Source organism: Polypterus senegalus, chromosome 8, assembly GCF_016835505.1.
Source record: "Polypterus senegalus isolate Bchr_013 chromosome 8, ASM1683550v1, whole genome shotgun sequence".
Lineage (NCBI taxonomy): Eukaryota > Metazoa > Chordata > Cladistia > Polypteriformes > Polypteridae > Polypterus > Polypterus senegalus.
Genome location: NC_053161.1, coordinates 41,395,784 through 41,421,071, shown reverse-complemented (window position 1 = coordinate 41,421,071; position 25,288 = coordinate 41,395,784). Strand labels below are relative to the sequence as shown.

The 25,288-nt window shown below is 39.6% G+C and overlaps 1 protein-coding gene across 1 annotated transcript in view; it reads right to left on the bottom strand.

The window, feature by feature from the left end:
* fbxl13 (F-box and leucine-rich repeat protein 13) overlaps positions 1–25,288 on the bottom strand; it is a 256,189-nt gene that overhangs the window by 5,867 nt on the left and 225,034 nt on the right. The window contains exons 19-20 of the mRNA XM_039761026.1: positions 7,999–8,133; positions 7,734–7,897 (exon numbers count right to left, since the gene is read on the bottom strand). Coding sequence (XP_039616960.1) covers positions 7,734–7,897; positions 7,999–8,133 — 299 coding nt within the window. The remainder of the gene's footprint in view (positions 1–7,733; positions 7,898–7,998; positions 8,134–25,288) is intronic.

Here is a 25,288-nt window from a genome sequence, read left to right as displayed (position 1 = left end):
GACGGAAAAGCTATCCAGATGGGAATCCGGTCTTGCGCGTCCTTATTCATAAAGTTTAATCTTTTTTTTGTTTTACATATGTTATGTTGTTTGGTGAACAAGACTGATATTTTTAAAAACTTGGTATATCCCTCTAAATATTGTAAACATGTAGGCAGGAAATCATTTTATTACTGTATATGTGACAACATCTGGACAACCAATGTGCCTCACTCAGATTTATGGACGATTTAATCAGAGCAATTCTGAAAGTCATCCAATGCCACAAATAAATAAATGTACAGTAGGGTTGACTCAGTGGCACAAAAAGTATCACGTCTACCTCCGTGCATTGACTTAAGGTTTTGTTCTTGGTCAATTGTCTTTTGTGTGTATTTTTCATGCTTTCCCCCTTTTTTGGGAGGGTTATCCTCCAATAGTTCAAGGGTGTTGCACTTTTATGAGTGACTAGCTGTGCTACCTGTCTGGGATGGACAGAAATCTTTGTGTATTCAGCAAACCATATATTGGAATGTATTTTGTAATAAATGTAGTTATAAAATGCATTGCATTTTTCATTTCAACATCTGCAGCATCACAGACATTAGCACAAATTCTCCCATATAAAATGGCATATAACAGACAGAAACAGGATGGACAAACAGAAACACACAGACAGTTGTTCAGGTCTTGGTAAATAACAAATTGGGCTAATGTGTCCATTAAGAATGTCACTAGTGCATCAGGATAAAAATGACAAATCCATAATAGATTAGTGTTGTATCATTTTAGCACACTTGCATTGCCTGAACAACACCCATTTGCAGATGAGCCTGGTTAATTGTTGTTAAATCATGGGCCAACACCAGATTGAATTGCCAAATTGATGCATACTCTAATGGACGCTGGCTATTGAGATCTGGCTTTGGATGAGGAGGGTGGCAAGGTTTACAACAACATTGTTAATGCATTTTGAGAAGAATCTGGGACCAGTCAGTTGTGCAACGGACTGATACAGACCTTATGTCAACACTTTCAGCCATCTAGGACTAGGGCTGGGCTCAAGCATCTTAGACCATGGACTTGCAGTGAGGACATTTGTAGCAAATTATCCTGTTTTACCACTCTAAGCTGGTGACTACCAGATGCAGGTCTCTGGAAATATCACAACTTAAAACCGTCTCAGATCTACTTAATACAAGTTACTTTATAGGAAGGCGAGTGGGATCAGAACCTTTTCTGGCAGCATTGGGAGAAAGGCAGGAGAACATTCTGGACACAACTCCCAAGACCTCACATCATCCTTTCACACACACAGCCATGCTTACAAGGACTATATTCACCATCATCTGTTAACCAAACCAGATGCCATGGTGGCACAGTGGTAGCACTGCTGCCTTGCAGTAAGGAGACAAGCTTTTGTATCCCAGGTCCTCCCTACATGGAGTTTGTTGTGTTCTCCCTTTGTCTGTGTGGGTTTGCTCCAGGTACTCCAGTTTCCTCCTACAGTCCAAAGACATGCAGTTTAGTTGAACTGGCACCATTAACTTGGCCCAAGTGTGTATTTGTGTTATATGTGGTCACCTTGCAATGGCTTGTTCCTGCCTTGCCTTGTAAGCTGGGATAGACTCCAACACCCCTGCAATCCTGGTCTTTATTAAGTGGGTTAGAAAATGATGAGACATTTTAACCAAACTTGCATGTCTTTCCGAGTGTGGGAGTAAGGTCCACACAGTCACAGAGAGAACATGCGATCACCAAGTGCACCCCAGCACACTGGATCTTTTGAGGCAGTGGTGCTAACCATGGAGCTATTGTCACCAGTGTTTCTCAACCATTGGGTCAGCGTCAAGGATCACCATCGTTGGGTGCGTGAGTAATCAGCAGTGCTCTACTCGTTCTTTCATGTGTATTTATTTTACTAATGGGGACCACCCTACCAGTCTAATATTCATGGTTGTTTCACCAAGAGCAAACCACATTAGCATGCAGGCTGAATTCACCAAGGGGGGCCCCCTCTTGTGGGTTGCGAGTAAACTTGGTCAGGCTAGGTCAAGACCCCATCAAGGTTGAGAAACACTGCATTACATAAAAATGGTCACACAGAGCAAGGAAGGTGAAGTAATGATAGGATGATGGCCATTTTAAAATTAATTTAAAGCATTCTTTTAGGTAGATTGCCCAGAGGGGACTGGGCGGTCTAATGGTCTGGAATCCCTGCAGATTTTATTTTTTTTCTCCAGCCTTTGGAGTTTTTTTTTTGTTTTTTCTGTCCACCCTGGCCAACGGACCTTACTTATTCTATGTTAATTAATGTTGACTTATGTTTATTTTTTATTGTGTCTTCTATTTTTCTATTCTCCATTTTGTAAAGCACTTTGAGCTACATTTTTTTTGTATGAAAATGTGCTATATAAATAAATGTTGTTGTTGTTCTTTCTATCGGTTAACTAACAATTTGAGAAAACAAACCATTTCAAACATCATATAATGCTTGATGCATAAAACTGTCAATTTAGGTACACCATGCTGGAAAGTATCAGTAACAGCTCCAGCTCCAGCTCCAGCTGCAGCTCCGGGACAGTGTGGCCATAAAGATCTGTGATTCCCATTAGCTTTGTCTTGCTCTCATGTACAATAGTAAGTTTTACATCTTTGTGAGGACTGTGAGTGCTAATTAACAGTAGTGCTCTGTAAGTAAAGCCCAAGAGTACCATAAAAATGTTTTAGTACTCTGTCTGCTCATAGTGTTAAAAGAAGGATTTAACATTTTCCAACCTTTGCACAGCATCACAATGTTGAAAATGCATTTCTACATTTATAACGCACTTCGTAGTCCATTTGAACATTATTAAATTGATACTTGAATCATCTGCAAAAAAGCATTATGGCACAGTGTACCAAATAAAACTGCGTAAACAGTATATAAAACATTTTTAATAAACTAAGTATTTGAAACATCCAGTGTTTAACTTGCATATTCAGCACTGGGTAGTACAGAGGAGGATCCTGGCAGCGCTGGCCACATAGCAGGAGTTAATCCCTCAACCGTGCGCCAGCTCAGAACAGGACACACACACATATAGAGTGCGACTTCAGTTAAAAATGTGACACCATTAAAGATCAAAATTAGCACAGTGGGAGGACAGTGAATGTCACGTGACAGACTTGGCCTGCCTTCTACTTGATACTGCCAGGATAGGCCAGGACCCCATAACCCTAAGCTGGGCTAAGTGAGTTTTGGAAAATATAATTGGTTGTTGTAGAGCTGGCTGTGTTAAAGACATGAAACATACATTAGAAACACTAGTTGGGATATCTCAGTCATACTGTATATTGGGATATGTCGTTACTTTAAGGGACATTTTTCAACAAAAACACATGAATATAGTTAAACTTTTTAATGGCAGATTTCACACAAATATTAGAAAGGTCTACTTCACACAAACAACTATAGCTGCATGGAATATATTGCCAAGTAGCGTTTGTTTAACACACAGCTATCACTGTTTTTATTTTACACTGCACTGTTCGCACTTTTGTTTGGATTTTAAATAAAAGCACTGAAATCTTTTGCACCAAAACCTTGCTGAATGTGTGCTGGCCTCATTTGATGGCTCTTCTCAATCCTTGATTATCAACAGTTATGCATTTAAGAGGCACCCAGAAGCGACCTGGGAGCGTGGAGCTAACCAGGACCATAACAGTATGGTGGTGTAAAATCAGTCACCGGCGATAGAGACCTGTGTCTAAGTAAAAGCAGCATTTGAACACACTGGGTCAGTTACAGTGTACGCTGAGCTAGGAATGACCCTGTGCTGGTCTGCTCTTAGTATGTATTTACGGTAGCAAGACTAACTTTTTTTTTAAATTTTTAATAATTTTATTATAATCATTACATACAAATCGATCAATTTTTACAAAAAAATAGGATTGAGATTGAAAACAAGTCGACCCACCCCTGAGAGAGACAGCATGGCCAACGGAGTAAAACTTAAGGCTTGTAAGCATACATAATTGATGAGTTTGATAAGCCAATAGAGATGAATGGAGAAGAAAAAGAAATACAGAAATAATTGCTTCCTCTGTGCTTTAAGAGCTTATTCTATAATATTACTGATTAGATCCTGCCATGTTTTGAAAAAATTCTGTACAGATCCTCTAACTGAGTATTTGATTTTTTCCAGTTTCAAATAGTATAAAACATCGGTTTCACACTGACTTATAAGAGGAGAGTTAGGGTTCTTCCAGTTTAGCAAAATAAGTCTGCGTGCCAACAGTGTAGTGAATGCAATCACAGTTTGTTTGTCCTTCTCCACTTTAAACCCATCTGGAAGAACACCAAACAAAGCTGTTAATGGGTTAGGAGGGACTGTGACACCAAGGCTGTCTGAAAGGTAATTAAAAATTTTGGTCCAGAATGATGTTAACTTGGTGCAGGCTCAGAACATGTGACCCAGTGAGGCTGGGACTTGATTGCAGCGTTCACAGGCTGGATCTTGCCCTGGAAACATTTTGGACAGTTTTTGGCGAGACAGATGTGCTTGATGTATAATTTTGAGTTGCATAATTGTATGCTTTGCAAGACTAACTTTTGATATAAGCACTGCTGCAGTGTTCGTCAGAGCTGCGGACTAGTAGTGGACCAAGACTAAGTGCAGCTGCAGTTGGCTTTTTGGAGTTGAAGTAGGGGAACAAAGTTGTGTGGTCACTTAGACAACCACGTGAGCAGGTTTAATGGACTTACTATGGTGGGTAATGTTATAAAAGGAGCTCTGCCTGTATTAGACAGACATTTACACACATGAAAAAGCACAAATATCCAAATAAAATATGGCAACCATATCTTATATTTATAATTGAACTGAAGTATAGTGTAATACTGGATCAAATCTATTTATATAAGTGGCACAGAAAAAGACAAGTGATGCATGTAAATATTTGTATTGTGTAATAAGTAATAGAAAAATCTGTATGTGCAAACATTTAAACATTAATCTTAAATAGAGATATGTAATGTTGATGTCCCTAATTAAGAACTTGCTGATCTGCCAGTTTGGAAAGTGGGCATTGAAAGATGCTGCCAGGTTTTCCCGTGCTGTATTTCTTCAGAGTGTTGTGAAGGTTTATTTGCAGATGTCCTCCAGATGATGTAAGATCCCTCACAATATTTGTTATATAGAGCTTGTGATCTACTGTAAATTTTACACTGTGATGAGACATCCTTTACAAGTACTGTCCAGCCTAGCCTCTGACTAGGCATACTGGATTATACTCTTTGGTGACTGTTGGATTAATTCAGTTATTTGGAAAAGCTGCGCACATAATGAATGACCAAGTATTAGCTATTCTGTATTATTGGTGTAATTGAGACAATGACTTACAACAAGACCAGATTAAGAACCCCACAGGCCACAGGGAGTCACACGCATATATTTACACTATGAACATCACATATAAAAATAAAATAAGCTGGGGGTGGTCCCTCTCAGAGATATATGCCAGTGGCCACTGGTACATTAGATCAAGGGGTGGCAATCAAATGTACAAGTAACCGTGCACGTTTGTTGTGTGAAAGAGCGTGAGGTACTATGGAAGCATATCTATCTGCTAATATTTACTGGATATATACAATCACACTGGATAATTAGAACACAGTGTGCACAGAAAATAATTAAGAACATATTTTAAATAAGGACTTGTTTTATTATGTGATTCTATACCTTATAAAATATTATTTTTAAAGTGTTCTGTATTGTCAGCAGTGCATTCCAGTGTTTAAACCGTATTGCTGTGCACTGAGCCTTACATGCGTCTACTACACCAATATAAACTGACACCCTGAAAGTCGATGCGGTGGATTAGCAGTAAGGAGATGTAGTTGAAAAACAGACCAGATGAAGCCGGCAAAATACCATTAGGTGTTGTCAATTAACATAGCAGACGTATCAAGGTGTCTTATCTAGGTTAAGCTATGAATGAAAATATCCTCATGCTCAGGAACAGCGGTTATCTCCACAGGGAGAACACGGCTTTTTATTATCTTTAATAAACTGAAACCAGAAGGCTTTTGGACTCTGTGTGATTTCCTGGCTTTAGGTGTTATTGGTTTGGGATTTTATTCTACGACAGTACCACTGAAACAGAAAAATAGCACCATTACTTTTTTTCTTGCATACGCCAAGGCCCAAGAGTGCACACCCTGGTCACCTTGACGTTAGAGCTGCATAAGAGCTATAGACAGATGATTATGCTTCAGATATGATTCTACTAATGTTCACCTCTTTTTTCCTAATTACATTCTTTTTAGAGATTTCTGGTCATTTTCACTCAAAGTGAGTAATGTTTACAGCAGCGACACTCATTTTGATCTAATGAAGCTTAACGATTGCAATTATTTTTTAATAAGCTTGCAGGAGGACATGCTGTTTCTCTGTTCTCTGTCCTCTGTGTAGTGACACGTCATTAATTGAGAAAGGGTGAGACATTAATTGCCGGTGTGCCACAGTTAACTGGCAATCAAACTACCAGCTGAGCAAACTGAGGAGAAACAAGAAGCAACATCAAGACTGGCTTGGTATTTGTTAAACTTGGCACAGATCTTGGTGCACTGTTCACTCCAGCAGCACTTAGGCCTGAGGACTGACCACTCTTTAGTACCGCACTATGTAGGCTGCTCTTGATCTGCTGCTAGTATGGTACTGTCTCAAGTGCACTACAACTGACCCACAGTAAGGCAAATACTGCTTGAAAGTTTAATTGCCTAAAGCCATGGGAGTACTGGGTACCTCCAAGTATTTTTATTTTTGTATAAGAAATTGTATTTTATATCCTAGTATTGTTTGAAATATATTACAGGCCAGCACTCAAAACACTTCATGCGCATAAATCTGCTTATGTAATGGTGTAATATACTGTACATCTGATAACTACACAGAGTTGGCTTTTGGAGTGCTACATGCAAAATAATGTTTTCTGTTTCATAATCCCAAAATACTTTTTAGCACAAAAACTGCATAGCTGTTATGTTCCCATCTTTCAGTTAGACCAGACCAGTACTGCTAGTGTAAAAAGAAAAACAACCATGAATGACAACTTCACTACTGACTTTTAAGTCAATGGAAAATGCATCCAGCCTAACTTCTCTGAATCCCGTAACATGAATTTTTATGCATCACCTTAAAAACACGACACTAATTTGTTACATCAACTGGAAATCATCAGCTTGCCTGAGGGACATTTTTATTGCCTGTAAGGCAGAAGCAGCTGCTGTTTTACTAGACTGTTTCAAACATGCAGTTTCCACTCATGGCGGTGGATTATTTTTCCAACAGAGCACAATTCTTCTGGACTACCAGCCCCACTTCTAATTAATCTCACTGTGCTGCCCGGATATTTATGACCAAGAATTCATTGTTATAAAAAGATTCTAAAAAGAAAGAGGGAATTTGAAAAGACAATGGGTGCTTTTGAGAATTAATCCAAGGTTACACACAGTATCAGTTGGCTCCAAGTGAACTCAAAGCAGGCGGGGATACTCGGATTTCCTTTTTCATTTCTGTTATTAACATCTGGGGCCATCCTAAACGTTTGGACTGCAGTCCATGCCAAGTAGTCCCTTTATATGGTACAGAACTCTTTATTCTCTTGTGCAAGAAAAAAAAAATTCAGGAATGAGAAAAGCATCTGTGTTCATTTTCATATTTTTTCTTCCTTAAACATATATTTTTAAAGTGTGTACTAAAAGAACTTACCTTGAGATTTTTTTGCAATATAGCATGTTAAGGACCTTCAGCTGTTTGGATATCCTATATAAAAATCTGGCTGTCTTGTCAGTGAGATGAACACACCCAGAGATGTCCAGTTCTTTGAGGTAATGGCACACGCCACACAAATACTGCATGCTAAGATCGGTAATCTGATAAGAAAAAATAAATTGCGCAGTTTATTTTCTATTTTGTAGGTTTACGCCCTGCACAGCTGTGCATCTTTAAGTGTTACATGTGATCATCAACATACTTTTGGGCATCCGGCAACACTGAGGGTGGCGATTGTGCGGCAGTAGTAAGCCAAAGTCTTGGAGGTCTGGTCCGTCAGGGACAGGCAATGGGAGACATCGAGGCACTCCAAGTCCCTAACCTGGCGGCAGAATTTCTGCAAGAAAATAATAACATTACTAAAGTTGATCATTCATTTCTTATAACGTTTATCAATGCAGACTTCACATGGAAAGAACTATTAATAAAAATTGTTGTTTGATTTTTTTCCGCTGATGTTCATATATCTGTTTTATTTGTACTTTATAAAAAAAATTTAGAAAACAACATTAATATAAAAACGAATTCCTGTCATTGCTAGAGTGAAACAGGAAGCAGACAAGCCAGAGAAGAAACATCTATGTTAAGTCTTTGAAGTTCTTAATCCCTTCAGCAGAGGATGAAAACATAACAGACATCACAGCTCATCACAACAGTAAAGTCGAGTAATACACATAAAGGAGGAATTTGTAAATAGTTAACTAGATAAAATATCATACCTGTGCAGCATCATTTAATTTCACTTAATTTGGCATAAAGTCATTTTGGTTTTCCCAAATATATCAGGGGGTAAAAAGATGCCAGCTTGGTTTTAATACTGCAAAAGTGTGTACTGGGGATAGCTTTGGACAGACTGGCCCAGGGATAATTTAATTTTCAGCCATTTATCCCTGTCCTTCACGAAACAGACATGGAATATTAGCATGATTTATGGAGATTTGTAGATCCAAATCAAAGTTAGTCCAGCAAACTGCCATCTTCTTTACTTCCATTCATCCATCCATTATCCAACCTGCTATATCCTAACTACAGGGTCACAGGGGTCTGCTGGAGCCAATCCCAGCCAACACAGGGCGCAAGGCAGAAAACAAACCCCGGGCAGGGCGCCAGCCCACCGCAGTCTTCTTTACTTCATGCTGTTAATTTATATTGCTATGGTTGCTTGCTTGCTTTGTTCATCAGTCATTTTGAGCACAAGATGACTTAAGGTAAAACTCTAAATAGTTTCCAGTAACAGTGATTCATTTTAAAGCATGCAGTACCATTAAAGGCTGCTATGGTCAGTGTTTAGTGTTGAAGTGTCATGTTTCTAGTGTTCCATGTTTGAGTCCCATGCTTGATCACTACATTTTCTCCTTTGTGATGTATAAAGCACGCCCTTATGTATCAAGCTGGCCTCATGTTGAGTAGGCTTTGAGATGGACTGCCTCCTCAAAATGCTGTGTTGGTTTTTGACTTGTGCCTTTTGCTGCAGGGCTCCCGATAACTCTGAACTGAAATAAGCAAGTCTGAAAATGTTACATTCTGTAATATCATTAATGTCCATCCATTACTGCAACAACTTAGTCCAGGCTGTAGTCTTATAATCTGATATAAAAATAAAAACAAGTCAAGAGAATTGCAGCATGAAGAAGTCAATTTAAGTCATCACAATAATAAACAGCATTTTAAGATGATTCAGTACTTTCAGTTGTTTTACTAAGCTGATTCCTCTAGTGCAGAATCCTGGAGAGCCAGGGCCTTTTCTGGCATTTCTGGGCTCCACTGGAATAGGTGATGTGAATGGAGAGGCGGTGTCACCTTGGGCAGAGACGACAACCAACCATAATACTGCATGTAATATAAAGTAAATTACTATAAAACATATATTAACTGATTAACATACAGTAACCCCGCAATTTCTTTCTTGAACTATGGCCAAATTTGGAATTCTCTAGCATGCCATTTTGCCATTGTTCTCCTGGAACCTGAAACCTCTTCCAAGTTCCATGGGCCTCATGCATAATGGCGTGCGTAGAACTCACACTATAATAAGATGTAAGCACAAAAGCCGAAATGTGCTTACGCACAGAAAATTCCAGATGCAGGAATCTGTGCGTACTCCAACTTCCATGTTCTTCCGCTACATAAATCCCGGTCAGCGTGAAAACTAACGCTCGTGCTTTATGTAACGCCCCAACTCCTCCCAGAATTACGCCTCTTTGAATATGCAAATCAATATAAATCACCCTTAAACTCCGCCATCTGTGAAAAGACAATGGGAAAAGCACAGGGGAAAATAAGAATTTCAGCGAATACCAAGTGGAGGCAAAGGAAAAACATACTATTTGTTCAAATAAACCGTGGTATAATCAACAAAAGGAAGTTGATCGAGTGACATTGACAGTGTTGGAGAAACTTGAAAGCTCACGTTCATAAAATCGCACAGTGCCGGAAATAAAAAAGAAGTTGTCAGACGTCTAAGTCGCCGTGTAAAGGCGAGTCTTAGCCCACCTTCTGAGTGTCATATGAAAGCTTAATAGGGTTCAGAGAAAAAAAGGCACACAGTGGGGAAAAAAGCACGAAATGTCAACTTCAATATCGAAATTTCCACTTTAATCATGTAGTTTATTTTGTCATTAAAGTAGAACATCATAAACTTCATCTTAAAATCGTTTAATCAGCCATTTTCTCAAATCACATCGTAATTAAAGTAGCACGTTAAATGCTTTGTTTTGTATGTGATCTTCTATGTGCTCTGTGTGTGTGAATCACTACTTGCTTCTTAAACCGGCTCTCTTCCTCCGACAGGACACAGAATCCATTACATTCGTGATATTACAGCTCTCTGAATAACTAAAATACTGAGATGTATACGTGATATCACATAAAGCACGTTATTAAACATGGGTTTCACGGCGTAGTGATTGTGCGCGACCTTCGATGAAATTATTTATTGCAGCAATACTCATGGGCGGCTCTAGGCTTGTGGCAGCCCTGGGCAGAAAAAGAATCGGTAGCCCCTTTGCCTGCCAATGTCAATATGGTATCTTATGCACGGTGGATGGCCACGTCTGTTGCAGACACTGCATAGCCGCCTCATGCTCATGACACAAGCGTTTAACTTTTGTCGAAATTTGCCACTGCGTTCTTAGCTGTGTTATTTTCTCTTTCTGTTTTATATTCAATATATACTGGTGTAGCCGCCCCTGCAGTCCTTGCTTTTATTTCTCCAAGTAACCGATTGCCACACAATCAGCTCTGTAATAGATGTTAAGCCATCTGTAAGCTTAGAGCGCCGATTCTTCAAAACGTTTAAGGAACATTGAAATATCTTCGTAGTACATGTTTAATTATTCTATCCTTCACGACAGTCCTAGTGAAGAATATAGATTATTTAAATGAAGTTAAAGTTTTGCCTGTATAATATAATAAACATATTTTGCTGCATTTCATCTTAAAAATGATATCATCATCATATGTAAATACACGCTTTATAAAGTGGCTCAGGTTGTGTAATACAGTAATCCCTCGCTATATCGCGCTTCGACTTTCGCGGCTTCACTCCATCATGGATTTTAAATGTAAACATATCTAAATATATATCACGGATTTTTCGCTGGTTCATGGATTTCTGGACAATGGGTCTTTAATTTAAAGTACATGCTTCCTCAGTTTGTTTGCCCAGTTGATTTCATACAAGGGACGCTATTGGCGGATGGCTTAGAAGCTACCCAATCAGAGCATGTATTACGCATTAACTAAAACTCCTCAATGATATACGATATGCTTCCCGAGCGGTGCTTGATTGTTTGCTTTTCTTTGCCTTTCACTGACATTCCCTGCGCCTGACGGAGGGGGTGTGAGCAGAGGGGCTGTTTGCACAGAGGCTGTTTGCCTAGGAGATACGGACGCTCCTCTAAACAATGCTGAAAGACTACCTTCACATTGCTCCCTTCTTTGCAGCTGCTTTATCGCGGTGCGCATACTTAAAAGCCCAACAGCACGTATTGATTTTTTGTTTTTCTGTCACGCTCTCTCTCTCTCTGACATTCTATGCTCCTGACGGCGCTCCTTTGAAGAGAAGATATGTTTGCATTCTTTTAACTGTGAGAAAGAACTGTCATCTCTGTCTTGTCATGGAGCACAGTTTAAACTTTTGACTAAAGGGTGCTATTTCATGTCTAGAGGGCTCTAATAATGTTAACAGTGTGGGAGAGTTTATAAGGGCTTAAAATATATAAAAATAACCATACAAACATTGTTTCTACTTCGCGGATTTTCACCTATCGCGGGGGGGTTCTGGAACGCAACCCCCGCGATCGAGGAGGGATTACTGTATTATAACTGTAGTGCAAGTTTACAGTGAGGTAATTGTACTTATAAGTACAAACAGTTCTACAAGGAGCAATTGATTGAGTGCGTTTAAAGTTCTTGGGATGAAACTGTTTCTGAACTGCGAGGTCCGTACAGGAAAGGCTTTGAAACATTTTGCCATGGCTGAGGCAGCGTTTGCTTGATACTGTATAACGATAATTCTCTTTCCGAACAGCTGCTGCTGTGATTCACACTCAGATACAGTGATATAAATACTCCGAGTGTTGCAGTGAGAGTAATATGGAAAAAGATGATCTGCTGTGGCAACTCCTAACGGGAGCAGCTGAAAGAAGAAGAAGGTACAGTGAGAGTAACAACGCTAAAGCAGTTATGGTATTTGGAATACTATGGCTATTCGCTGGACCATTATATTGTTACAAGTTAATTACAATCAGATGCATTACACCAATCAACAATATGCGGTTAGCTTCACTGTATTTATAAAGCCACGTCAGGAAAATAAGAAGTAACCACACAGGAACAGTAGCACTGCTTTGACGCTGGGTGCCGCCAGTCTGGAAAACCGACCGGAGAACTTGCATACGATAAGGTATGAGGTACCATGGAAAAGTGTGTGGCTTTACGCCAAGTGTAGGTTTTATACATTGCGATTTGAACGTGGAAAATTTCTTACGCAACATTTCTGTGCGTGCGCACCGTTTATACATAAGGCCCCATGTCTTTTACAGACTATAGTAACTTGTGTTTTGGGATTTTTCTGCTTTCATCTTGCCTTCTACATTCACACACTTTCCAAACCCTGACACAGAGAATCATCCCCATCTCTACCATTGCCATTCGTCAGATGAGGGTTATCTCTCCCAAAGTGACAAGCAAGGGTGTTCATAGTGCTTTTCATTAAAGCCTAAAAGTTCAAATTTTGTCTTATTAGACAGTACCAATTTTTTCTCCCCTTTGTTTTAACAGACTCATTTACTGTTTGAAACAACAGCACCTTTCATTATTGTCATTGCACAATTTTTTCCAGCATAGCTATACAAATCAAATTTCTTTCTAGTTGCTACAGATCTTTTCTTTGGCTTCTCTGACTGGTGCCCTTCCACTCTGGGAGATTCAGTTTGTCAAACACACCCTTTTTCTACACACCATGGCTCATCAAGCATACAATAGCCCAGTTTGATCATCCTGTTAGCAACAAGCAGATCTGTCTACAAATTAAAAATCCATATATTCCAAAATAAATGTCCTGAAAAAAAAGATAAAAGCATTTTCTTTCAATTGCCAAGAAAGGCTGATACTATAAGAAAAAGAAAAAAAACACAAGAGGAAAATCCTGTGCCACTGGATAGTACAGTATGGGACAGCATCACATTGGACTTACTTTTTAGTCTGACTTGGACAGTTTTAAAGGCAAATTTGTGACTGCAGGACTTCAAGAATACCAACTAGTGGAGCAGACATTGCCCTGCTAGTCTGCGCAATAAGAGAGTTGTTTAAATATTTTATCTTGGGTAGGCTTCACTATTTACTTTGCACCCAAAAGGATTTACCAGCTATCCTATTTTCCTATGAAGTGGGACATGTTATCGCACTGTTTTTACATTTACATTTACATTTACATCCTTAGTAGATGCTATAATCTAAAGTGACTTACAAAAGAGGTCCACATAATCAAGTAACATCAGTCTTAGGAATTGTTTGGGAGCAACTGTAGCCGCCAAAAAAAAATACAAGCAAGTTACATTTTCTAGATTATAAAAACTAACAGCTTTTTGTACTTAACCACTACAGATATGCCACACAACACTTTACTGCAGTTAATCGAAGTCACTAATAGTAGTAATTGAGTACTGTGAAATTCTTACTTGCATGTTCAACCATCATGCAGCACATTACCACTCTCTGGCTCCATCATAAACACAAATGTATTAAAAAGCATAACTTCAAGTTATTTAATAGAAGTCACCACAGGATTAAATGTGAAAATTATATAATTAGAAAAATGTGGACTCAGTCAGCATACCTCTTACTCACTCCAACAAACAAAAAAACAAATTAAACAGATGACAAAAACGACTATGTCAAATGGAAATTACTGTACAGTGGGATGCAAAAGTTTGGGCAACCTTGTTAATAGTCATTATTTTCCTGTATAAATCGTTGGTTGTTATGATAAAAAATGTCAGTTAAATATATCATATAGGAGACTCACACAGTGATATTTGAGAAGTGAAATGAAGTTTATTGGATTTACAGAAAGTGTGCAATAATTGTTCAAACAAAATCAGGCAGGTGCATAAATTTGGGCACCACAAAAAAGAAATGAAATCAATATTTAGTAGATCCGCCTTTTGCAGAAATTACAGCCTCTAAACGCTTCCTGTAGGTTCCAATGAGAGTCTGGATTGTGGTTGAAGGTATTTTGGACCATTCCTCTTTACAAAACATCTCTAGTTCATTTAGGTTTGATGGCTTCCGAGCATGGACAGCTCTCTTTAACTCACAGCACAGATTTTCAATTATATTCAGGTCTGGGGACTGAGATGGCCATTCCAGATCGTTGTACTTGTTCCTCTGCATGAATGCCTTAGTGGATTTTGAGCAGTGTTTCAGGTCATTGTCTTGTTGAAAGATCCAGCCCCGGTGCAGCTTCAGCTTTGTCACCGATTCCTGGACATTGGTCTCCAGAATCTGCTGATACTGAGTGGAATCCATGCGTCCCTCAACTTTGACAAGATTCCCAGTCCCTGCACTGGCCACACAGCCCCACAGCATGATGGAACCACCACCATATTTTACTGTAGGTAGCAGGTGTTTTTCTTGGAATGCTGTGTTCTTTTTCCTCCATGCATAACACCCCTTGTTATGCCCAAATAACTCAATTTTCGTTTAGTTTATTCCAAAATGAAGCTGGCTTGTCCAAATGTGCTTGAGCAGACCTCAAGCGGCTCTGTTTGTGCTGTGGGTGGAGAAAAGGCTTCCTCTGCATCACTCTCGCATACAGCATCTCCTTGTGTAAAGTGCGCCGAATGGTTGAACGATGCACAGTGACTCCATCTGCTGCAAGATGATGTTGTAGGTCTTTGGTGCTGGTCTGTGGGTTGACTCTGACTGTTCTCACCATTCGCCGCTTCTGTCTATCCGAAATCTTTCTTGGTCTGCCACTTTGAGCCTTAACTTGAACTGAGCCTGTGGTCTTCCATTTCCTCAATATGTTCCTAACTGTGGAAACAGACAGCTTAAATCTCTGGGACAGCTTTCTGTATCCTTCCCCTAAACCATGATGGTGAACAATCTTTGTCTTCAGGTCATTTGAGAGTTGTTTTGTGACCCCCATGTTGCTACTCTTCAGAGAAAATTAAAGGAGGAGGGAAACTTACAATTGACCCCCTTAAATACTCTTTCTCATTATAGGATTCACCTGTGTATGTAGGTCAGGGGTCACTGAGCTTACCAAGCCAATTTGAGTTCCAATAATTAGTTCTAAAAGTTTTGGAATCAATAAAATGACAATGGTGCCCAAATTTATGCACCTGCCTGATTTTGTTTGAACAATTATTGCACACTTTCTGTAAATCCAATAAACTTCATTTCACTTCTCAAATATCACTGTGTGTGTCTCCTATATGATATATTTAACTGACATTTTTTATCGTAACAACCAACGATTTATACAGGAAAATAATGACTATTGACAAGGTTGCCCAAACTTTTGCATCCCACTGTATATACAAAGCTATAAAACCAAATTTTTCACCACCCCACTCAATATATATATAAACCAAAAACAAATAGTGTACAGTCCAGAAAAATGCAGTTAGCTGAGGTAAGGTACAGTAAATGAACAATGCATACCAGTACCTGTTTTTGTCTTTTAATCACAAAAATGTATAAACATATAAACCTCCTGTAGTATTACATAAATACAGTTTTAGAGGTCCAGCCCATGCTAGATCAAACCTCCCAGTTGTTATCACCAATGTGTGGGAAGGCTAAAATGAAGAAATCTCCACAACCCAAAATTCCAAGAATAAAAACCTGGTTAGACTATGAATCCCAAGTTGAAATGTTTACTAAAATGCTTTGATGTTTGCTAAGCTAGGACTCTATAGCTCACACCACATGAACCACATGACTCTTTCTGCTCTCTTCATTTTGAACTTTAAATGATGTCCCTTGTGGATTAAGCCCCAGACACAGACAGGTAGACATGTTGTAAAACAGCACCATACGTTTATTTACAAACTATTTACAAAAGTCAACAAATGCCACACAACCCACTTTACCCCAAGTACAGGCCTCGCACACACTTTGCCTCAGTCTTCAAACCGCCTCCACTCTCTTCTCCTGCTTAGTCCTCTCCTCACCCAACTCCAGCCCTGAATGAAGGGAGGCGGCTCCTTTTGTTAATCACCCGGATGTGCTCCTGGTGGGTTCCGGCAACCTTCCACGGACACACCCCCGTGTGGCGGAAGTGCTGGCTGCATCCCTGGATGCACTCCGGGTGTCCCTGCTCTGCAATAAGTACAATAAACAATTACAATACACTGATCATGGCATGACTCCTGAGAGTGTTGAAGTTTTATCAGAATATGCAAGTAAGAATTTCACTGCACTGAGTACACATGACTCTATCTATATACCTATCTATCTTCTTAGAGCCCTTAAGCTGCCTCCCATGTGCACATACTGTATACCTAGTGATAGTAATTACTCACCAAAGCAGGGGGTTAATGCTGTGTTCTAATGTCTATTCTCTTCCTCCCACTGCAGAACATACATTTTGACAGCCATTTCACAACTGACTTTATTTTTGTTGCCCGCCCTCCTGGATCCGACCCTCCCGCCTAGAACCCTTTTTAAACTGAGGGAAAATATACCAATAATTATTTGTTATGGATCTCTTTGTATACCACATTGTGAGTTTGGCCCTCCGGTTGTAATATGACCAAGCTGTGCGCTGAGCTTACTCTTGAGCATGCAACGTACAGTTGGCCATGTGAACAGTAATCTTGTTTCAAATCTCACAGCTTGGATTGCTGCTGTCATAATCGGTTTGAGTTTCATGGTTTGTTTCAATTACAACAGTATTTGCAGGACTTGTGTTGAAGAGACATTCGGCATCTGTCAAGCGTTGTAAGCATACAACCGGTTTCATCGATAACTTTACATCCAGCTTTTGAGAGTTTAAACATTCATAAACATCAAACTGTCCACTACTGAAATCGTCACCTGTGAATCTAAGATGTTTAAGAGGCATTGGCGGTTGTCGAAAGGTGTAAAATATTTGGCCATTTCGGCACACTTGAAATCGACAACCGAACAATTCAGCGGCAGCCATCAACTCACATGCAGAACCATAGGTGAAGGGCTTAAGCATTTCACTCTTCTAGTGCTCCTGTGTAGTATAATTATCTCCTGTACCGTCATCAGTCCACACCTTGAACCTGTCCCAGTCATTCAATACATAAGACACAATGTTCCTCCGGATATCAAGAGTGAGCCTGATACGGCCGTGCAATATGTAACAAAGAGAATGGAAAAGGTAGGTGCCATCTCCAGGCATGGAAACCACTCGGTAAGTGACAGTTCTTTGATCGATAGTGATCACCTTGATAAACATGTTAATGGGGTTACGGTTGGAATGATAAAGAAAACGGGTACCTGAACAATGTAAAGTAAGTCTAAAATACCTACACAATAACTATAATCGTAATAAATGAATAATAAAACAGCGGAGAAGCCGTGGATTAAATTAAAAGGCTGTAGTTATCAGCAGGGAGACGTGAATCCCGTGGCGAAGCAAGGAAGGGAATGTAGAGACCGGAGCGACGGACGGCCTTATATAGGCAGGCAGCCAACAATGTTGGAAGTGTTGGGATGGGGGACCCAACGCTGCCTCACACGGTGACCGAGCTGCAGGCTATGGACGTATATATGTACGTAAGTAGGATTCAGTTAGCGTTGGGAACCCGCGTACCAAATTTCTTGAAGATGGGCCCATAAGTAACAAAGACTGTTGAAAAGTTCAATATGGCGGCCGACAGTGGCATCATACCACCGAAATAAGTACGTACATTGGTTTTGGTTAGCGCAGGGAAGCTTCCTACCAAATTTCGTGAAGATGGGGCCATAAATAACAAAGTTCAACATGGCGGACGTTGTTGACCGTTATGACCATTACGCGTAGAATTTCGAAATGAAACCTGATTAACTTTTGTAAGTAAGCTGTAAGGAATGAGCCTGCCAAATTTCAGCCTTCTACCTACATGGAAAGTTGGAGAATTAGTGACGTTGGAAAGTTCAATATGGCGGCCGACAGTAGGTGTACTGACAGACATTGAGCGTCTTCTTCTCAATGATCTTCTGACTCAATTTTGACAGATACAGTAAACTGTGTTCGGGTAAAAATAACAGCCATATATACCACCCAGAGGGTGTTTATATTGTTATTAGGAAGTCTTTGTTGTGACTTGTGTGTCTAGACCAGACCTGGACATTGTACAGCCTGTGCTCTGGATCTGTCTGGCCTGTGGAATGTGTGGACAAGTACTTGCCTGGGTGCATTAATTTGATGGTAGCTACAGTAGATGTGATCATGAGGACACAGATCAAAAGTGCGGGAGACTGCATCAGAGAAAGGGGTGATACAGAGATTGTTCATGTCATATTAAATAAAGGAAGACAACCCCTGTTGTTAATCTGTGTCCCATCTGTATCTTGTGCAAAGACACAACAAACATGTGCACTGAAAATGAAAAGTTGATGCAGAAAAAAGACCATTCAACAAATCTTATACTCCAAAATATTTTTTCATGGAGATTAGTGGTAAAGCAATTTGTCTGGTATGCAAAGAGCACATCACTGCATTTAAGACAACTTGAGGCATCACTTGGAGACCAAGGATGTTGAAAAAATACAGAAATTTATCTGAAGAGGTGAAGGTGAGGACTATAGCGGAATTGCTAGCTAAACTGGAAAAAAAGCAAAATCATCTTACAAAACTTCATACAGCAAAGGAAGGAACAGTAAAACCAGCTATATATTAGTTTAAAAAATTGTCAAATGAAGCAAACCATTTTCTTATGGAGAATTTGTTAAAGAGTGCTTATTGGAGTCGGTGGCAATCCTCTACCCAGACAAGAAGGATGCAGTTTAACATTTGTCATTCTCACAGTAAATGATTACAAGATGGACTGAGGAAATTACAGAGAATCCGATATTACATTTGAAATGCATGGTGGAAAATGTAGACCTGCTCTCCTTGGCCTTGGATGAGAGCTGTGATGTTCATGACACAGTGCAGCAGCTGATTCTTGTGGAAGGAATAACAAAGACTTTGAAATGACAGTCAGTGCAGTCAGGGAAAAAGATAACAACCGGTTAAGGATTTATTTACTAAAGTCAGTACGTGTATGCAAAGGTTATAGGTTCTCCTAATTTGAGTTAAAAATGTTGGATATTTAAAAAGGATGCAGGAAAAAGTGTCTGAGATTAACCTAGCCCAAAAATTTATATTTTACATTGTTATTATTCACACAGAAGTGCTATGTACTGTAAATCAGTGCTGAAAAATTAATCTTGTGGTTGATATTGAATTTCATCAGGACTAGGACATTAAATCACATAGAGTTTGTTACACTGTTGGAGGAACATGAGGCTGATCACACTGATCTGGGCTACCACATAGCTGTCAGGTGGCTAAGCTTGGGCAAAGTGCTCAAACAGATCTGCGATCTGAAATCAGAGAGTCAGGAGTTTTGTCAAATAAAGTAAAAGTCATCCATGATCTAAGCAGCACTGAGTGGCTATCAAATTCAGCTTTTGCTGTTGATGTGAATGAATTGAATACAAAATTGCAAGGGTGAAGTCTTTTCACACATGAAATGCACAACCTAGTCAAGGTCTTCACGAGGAAGCCACTTCTTCTCTGTCAGCAAGTAGAAAGGAACACCGTGACACACCTTCCCACACAGAGAGAGGAATCTATCTGCTGATCAGCGTAACAGACATGTAGCCATGTTCCTGGCACTGCTTGGTGAGTTTTCTAGGTGATCTGAAGACTTCAAAGCAGCAAAAACAAATGTTCACCATCTCCTCTCCTTTCACATGTGATGTGGACAGAGCCCCCAGTGAGGTACAACTTGAACTTACCGACTTGCTGTCTGATGCATTGCTGGAAGAACACTTCAAGTCAGTGCAATTACTGACTTTTCACAGTTCTTTTTAAAAAGGAGAATTCCCCACACTTGAGAAGACTAGCACAGACAATGCTTCTCCTCTTTGGATCAACATAAACATGTGAACAGACATTCTAAGTAATGAAATTCAACAAATCCAGGTATAGGTCTTCTCTCAGTGATGACCATCTGTCATATGTACTGCAAACAGCAACATCAGAAATTACACCCGACTTCACTGCACTAGTTGAAGCCCAACAAAGACTGTGAAGTCAAAGGTACAGAGAACGTAAAATACTTAACGCAGTAAAATGTATTTATTTTGTTTTTTTTTGTGTTACACAATCAGGAATTGTAGATTGTGTTAGAAAGCATGTTATAGTGTGCGTAATGTTCCATGGTTCAATGATCAAGCAAAATCGGTGAATTAATTTTATTATGGTGGAAGAAAGAAATACAACAGTTGACAGAATGTGTTTGGTCCTGCTCAGCAAACTGGTTTTCTCATGTGGCCTCCCATAAAAAATAGTTGCCCAACCCTGGTCTAGAATATATAATACATTTTCAGGCCACTCTTATGTTGAGCACGTTCTCCCCATGTCAGTATGGCTTTTGCTTTGCACATCACAAAGACTGAAGTGTTAAGATGACTGATAGTTCTAAATTTACTGTGCACACTGGACTGGCACGCCATCTAGGATTAGTCTCTGCCTTTCAACCATTATTTACCTTCAATTGGATTATGCAAGTTTAATGATGTTGTATCTTACAGTAAATAATGTACAACATAAAATTCATAACATAAAATACCATTGTGTCTGCTTAAACCAATGTTTAATGTCAATGTTGGGAGCAAGGCAGAAACTGACCTTGATGGAGCATCAGTTCATCACAGGGTCCCCTCGCATACTCACTGGACTCACAGAGTCACCAGTTAACCAAGAATGCACATCTTGAGAATGTGGGAGGAAAATCCACACAGGCACAGAGAGAACATGCACATTTCACACAGACAATCGCTAGGTGCAGAACTCTGAATTCAGCTTTCAATAAACTGTGTTTCTTCTGAGTGTGTACAAAATATGCATGATTATGAAATCAGAGATGAATAGCTAGTCACTGCGGCATTAGATTGTGTCTTCACACACTACTGCCAGCACGGATATCAGTTCATTTTTGACCTGGCTGAGGTTTGAAAATGGATGAGTGGAATAAATAACTCGGCCAATGACTTAATTTATAAGCGAAGGCATTTGATCTTGTCACGCATGCCCGCCGTAAGGTCACTTTCCGGACTCATCTGCAGTAAACACTACCACCCTCGGAGACCAGGGGACACAATCACTGACTCTTTTATCTCTTTAATCACCCATAGCTCAGTGAAGGCACCCATTGAGAGCAACCAACCCTTAGGGTACAGGAGCTCTAAAAGCGAGGCGCTCCTAGAAGGTGGTCTCTCATACAGGATATGGGTTATCCGCATCACGAAGCTCCTACCCTGTGATTAGACTGCTCTCCAGATTTGAAGCTAATGGTAAAACTTTTATTTGTTAATAAAGTGCGCAATCAGGTGTCTGTTATTTGTTAGTTCTTTTTCTTTACAAGTAAACAAGGTGGCCCAGTTGGCATCCAACATTTCTTTTGAGTCCTATCTTTCTTTCGACTAACAACACTGTACATAAATCACATACAGTATTTAAATTCTTCAGATGTAGTGATATTTACACAAATACTAAAAGAAATTATTGTTACCTTTAATTACAATGTTTTATGTGGAACTCAAGTATTATATTGATCAAATAAATGCAGTGGACCAGAGCCAGAAATGTTTACTCCTGTAAGTACTGTAACTCTTAAAACCCAGTATAAATTTCTGAACACATCAATTTGTCAGTTTTCATAGTGTATAAATTCCGCATGGACTTTTCTGTCCTGTTTTCACTAGTTTTATTTTTGACAACAGTACTTTTCACAGACTAGAAGGATCGCAGACAAACCCAGTACATAAATAAAAGAATAGAAAACTCTTGTGATTTGATTGTGAACTACAGAATTGCTGTCTAACTAACTAACCCAACAATGAATAAATGACAATGATAAAGGTGTCATGAAATATGAACTTACAGTTTGTTTGCTTTTAAAAAACCGACAGCATTAAACTTCCCAGAAGCATCAGTCTTAAAGTTGATTATCATTCAGCCAACCAGCCCTAGAAATATATAATTTGACTCAGCCTATAACAGTCTGTGGTTTGGTTGGAATTTTTTGAATGCAATGCCGTATTTTTAAGTTTGACGTATTAATTGAAGGCTTGAACATCTGTGGCCAGACCAACAAAATGATCAAGAGACAGCTGAAAAAAAAACACCACACAAAACAACTCCAGATATACCCAGCAACAATGTCAGCACTTTCTGGAAAATAGGACACAATTAATTTTAGGTGCTTTCTTGCAAGCAGTCAGATATTTAGAGCTGAGCCGCAATACATCTGCGTTTAATTAGTTTCCTTTGCACTGTGATGAAAGTCTGGTCCATTTCATTTAATGACAGAGACGCCGCTTGCTGTGCTCGTGTTTGTGTTTTTCCGTTCATTAGGTTTAATTATAGTCAAAACACAACTTAACACAGCTAAAAAAAAGTTTCCAGTCATAATCATATTACCTCTTCAGCATTAATAATGTCCATTTTGGGCTTCACTTACTGCTTTAGTTTGTCTGTTACATGTACCTATCTACTGAAAATCAAGATATAATGATCAACTACAGTAGGTAAAGGTAACAATCAGAGTTTTTAGATTGTGGCCTGAAGTGAACACGGTGGCTTTGCATCCTTTGGCTTACGACGAGGCATTGCATACTGCTTTCTCAGTGATGAGTTGTTTATTGTATCTTTGGTTGTTTCTTGTACATGATTGATTACAAGGGTAAAACACAAATGTGTACATGTGAAGAGAATCACTCAGGCATGAGAAATATGTTTCACCTCTGCTAAATGTTTCTCATATACCCCGATTGAGATTACTGGATCCTTATTTGGGTTACTCTTGCCTGGTTTATATGATATACTTGCATTTTTCTTATGACTTGTAGTTGAATGTTACCATTATTGCACAGAATATTTATTTGGTTGATGACTTTATCCAAGGCAACTTACAACATTTGAAATGCAATTGATTACATTTCTTTTGTTGGTCACACAGTGTCAGCAACAGGATATGAACCCAGAGCCTCAGGTTTCGAGGCACAAAGCCTTAACCACTGACATCAATTGGTGACTCTGGTGTGAGTGGTCTTTATGGTGGACTAATGTTCTGTCAGGGGTTGATTCAAATTGTAACATGTGAATTTTGTTGCCAGCTTTAGCTCCCTGTGAAGCTGTAATTCACAAATTAACACATAGACAAATATGATGGTGGCATTGTGGCACAATGGTGATTGGTGTTGCCTGTTTCTTCCAGAGTCCTGGGCTTGCATCCTGGTCCTGTGTGGAGTTTGCTCATTTTCTACATATCTGCATGTTTTTTTTTTCCAGATACTTTATGTGTGTGTGCACTAAATTAGTGGCTCATTTTAAATAGTTATGGGTGTGTAAGTGCGTGTGCACCATGTGAAAAACTCAAGCTCCACCCAGGATAGGCACTTGAGCCCAAATTGGACAAAATGTTAAAATCAGTAAAATATATATAAAAAAGTAGGTATAGATGATGGATGGATAAAGTCTATGAATGAATGTATGACTACTATAGAAAAACATCCAACCATCCATCCATTATCCAACCCGCTATATCCCAACCTAAGGGTCACAGGGGTCTGCACACAGGGCGCAAGGCAGGGAACAAACCCTGGGCAGGGCAACAGTTCACCGCAGGGCGCACACATACACACACACTAGGGACAATTTAGGATCGCCAATGCACTTAACTGCATGTCTTTGGACTGTGGGAGGAAACTGGAGCACCCAGAGGAAAGCCACGCAGACATGGGGAGAACATGCAAACTCAACGCAGGGAGGACCCAGGAAGCGAACCCAGGTCTCCTAACTGCGAGGCAGCAGTGCTACCACTTCGCCACTGTGCCGCCTATAGAAATACATTTAAAAGTAAAAAGAAATTATATTAAGTGTATTGTACATATGACTTCTAAATATACACTTATGTAGTTGTTTGTAGGCAAGAATTCTAAGGAGACCGAGCCTCTCCAGGAAGTCACTGATCCAAAACAGAATGCAGTAACAAACAGTAAGGTGCACACTCATGCAGACATCGATATTTACATCCACACTAGTAAAACTTATTGCTATCAATCACCATAGGTTGTTGGGAGTGGTGGAGGACCTGAACAAACATCAGGATAACATGCAAACTCTACACTCTTCTACCAGGAATTGGGCAAAGGCAGTGCTAACCACTATATATAACCCAATACTCGAATAAATATAGCGAAGTTTGGAAATTAAGCACAAAATAATATATTATATATAAACTGCTCAAAAAAAATAAAGAAACACTTTGAAAACACATCAAATCTCAATGGGAAAAAAATCTTGCTGGATATCTATACTGATATAGACTGGTTAATGTATTAGGAATGAAAAGATAACCCATCGCTCGATGGAAATAAAAATGAACAACCTACAAAGGGCTGAATTCAAAGGCACCCCAAAAATCAAAGTGAAAAAATGATGCGACGTGCTAAATTTCATTGCATCAACTCCAAATAGTACTCAGTAGTTTGTATGGCCCCCACGTGCTTGTATGCATGCCTGACAACATCGGGGCATGCTCCCAATGAAATGCCGAATGGAGTTCTGGGGGATCTCCTCCCCGATCTGGACAAGGGCATCACTGAGCCACTGAGCTCCTTGACAGTCTGAGGTGCAACATGGCAGCATTGGATGAACCGAAACATAATGTCCCATAGGTGTTCTATTGGATTTAGGTCAGGCGAGTGTGGGGGCCAGTCAATGGTATCAATTCCTTCATCCTCCAGGAACT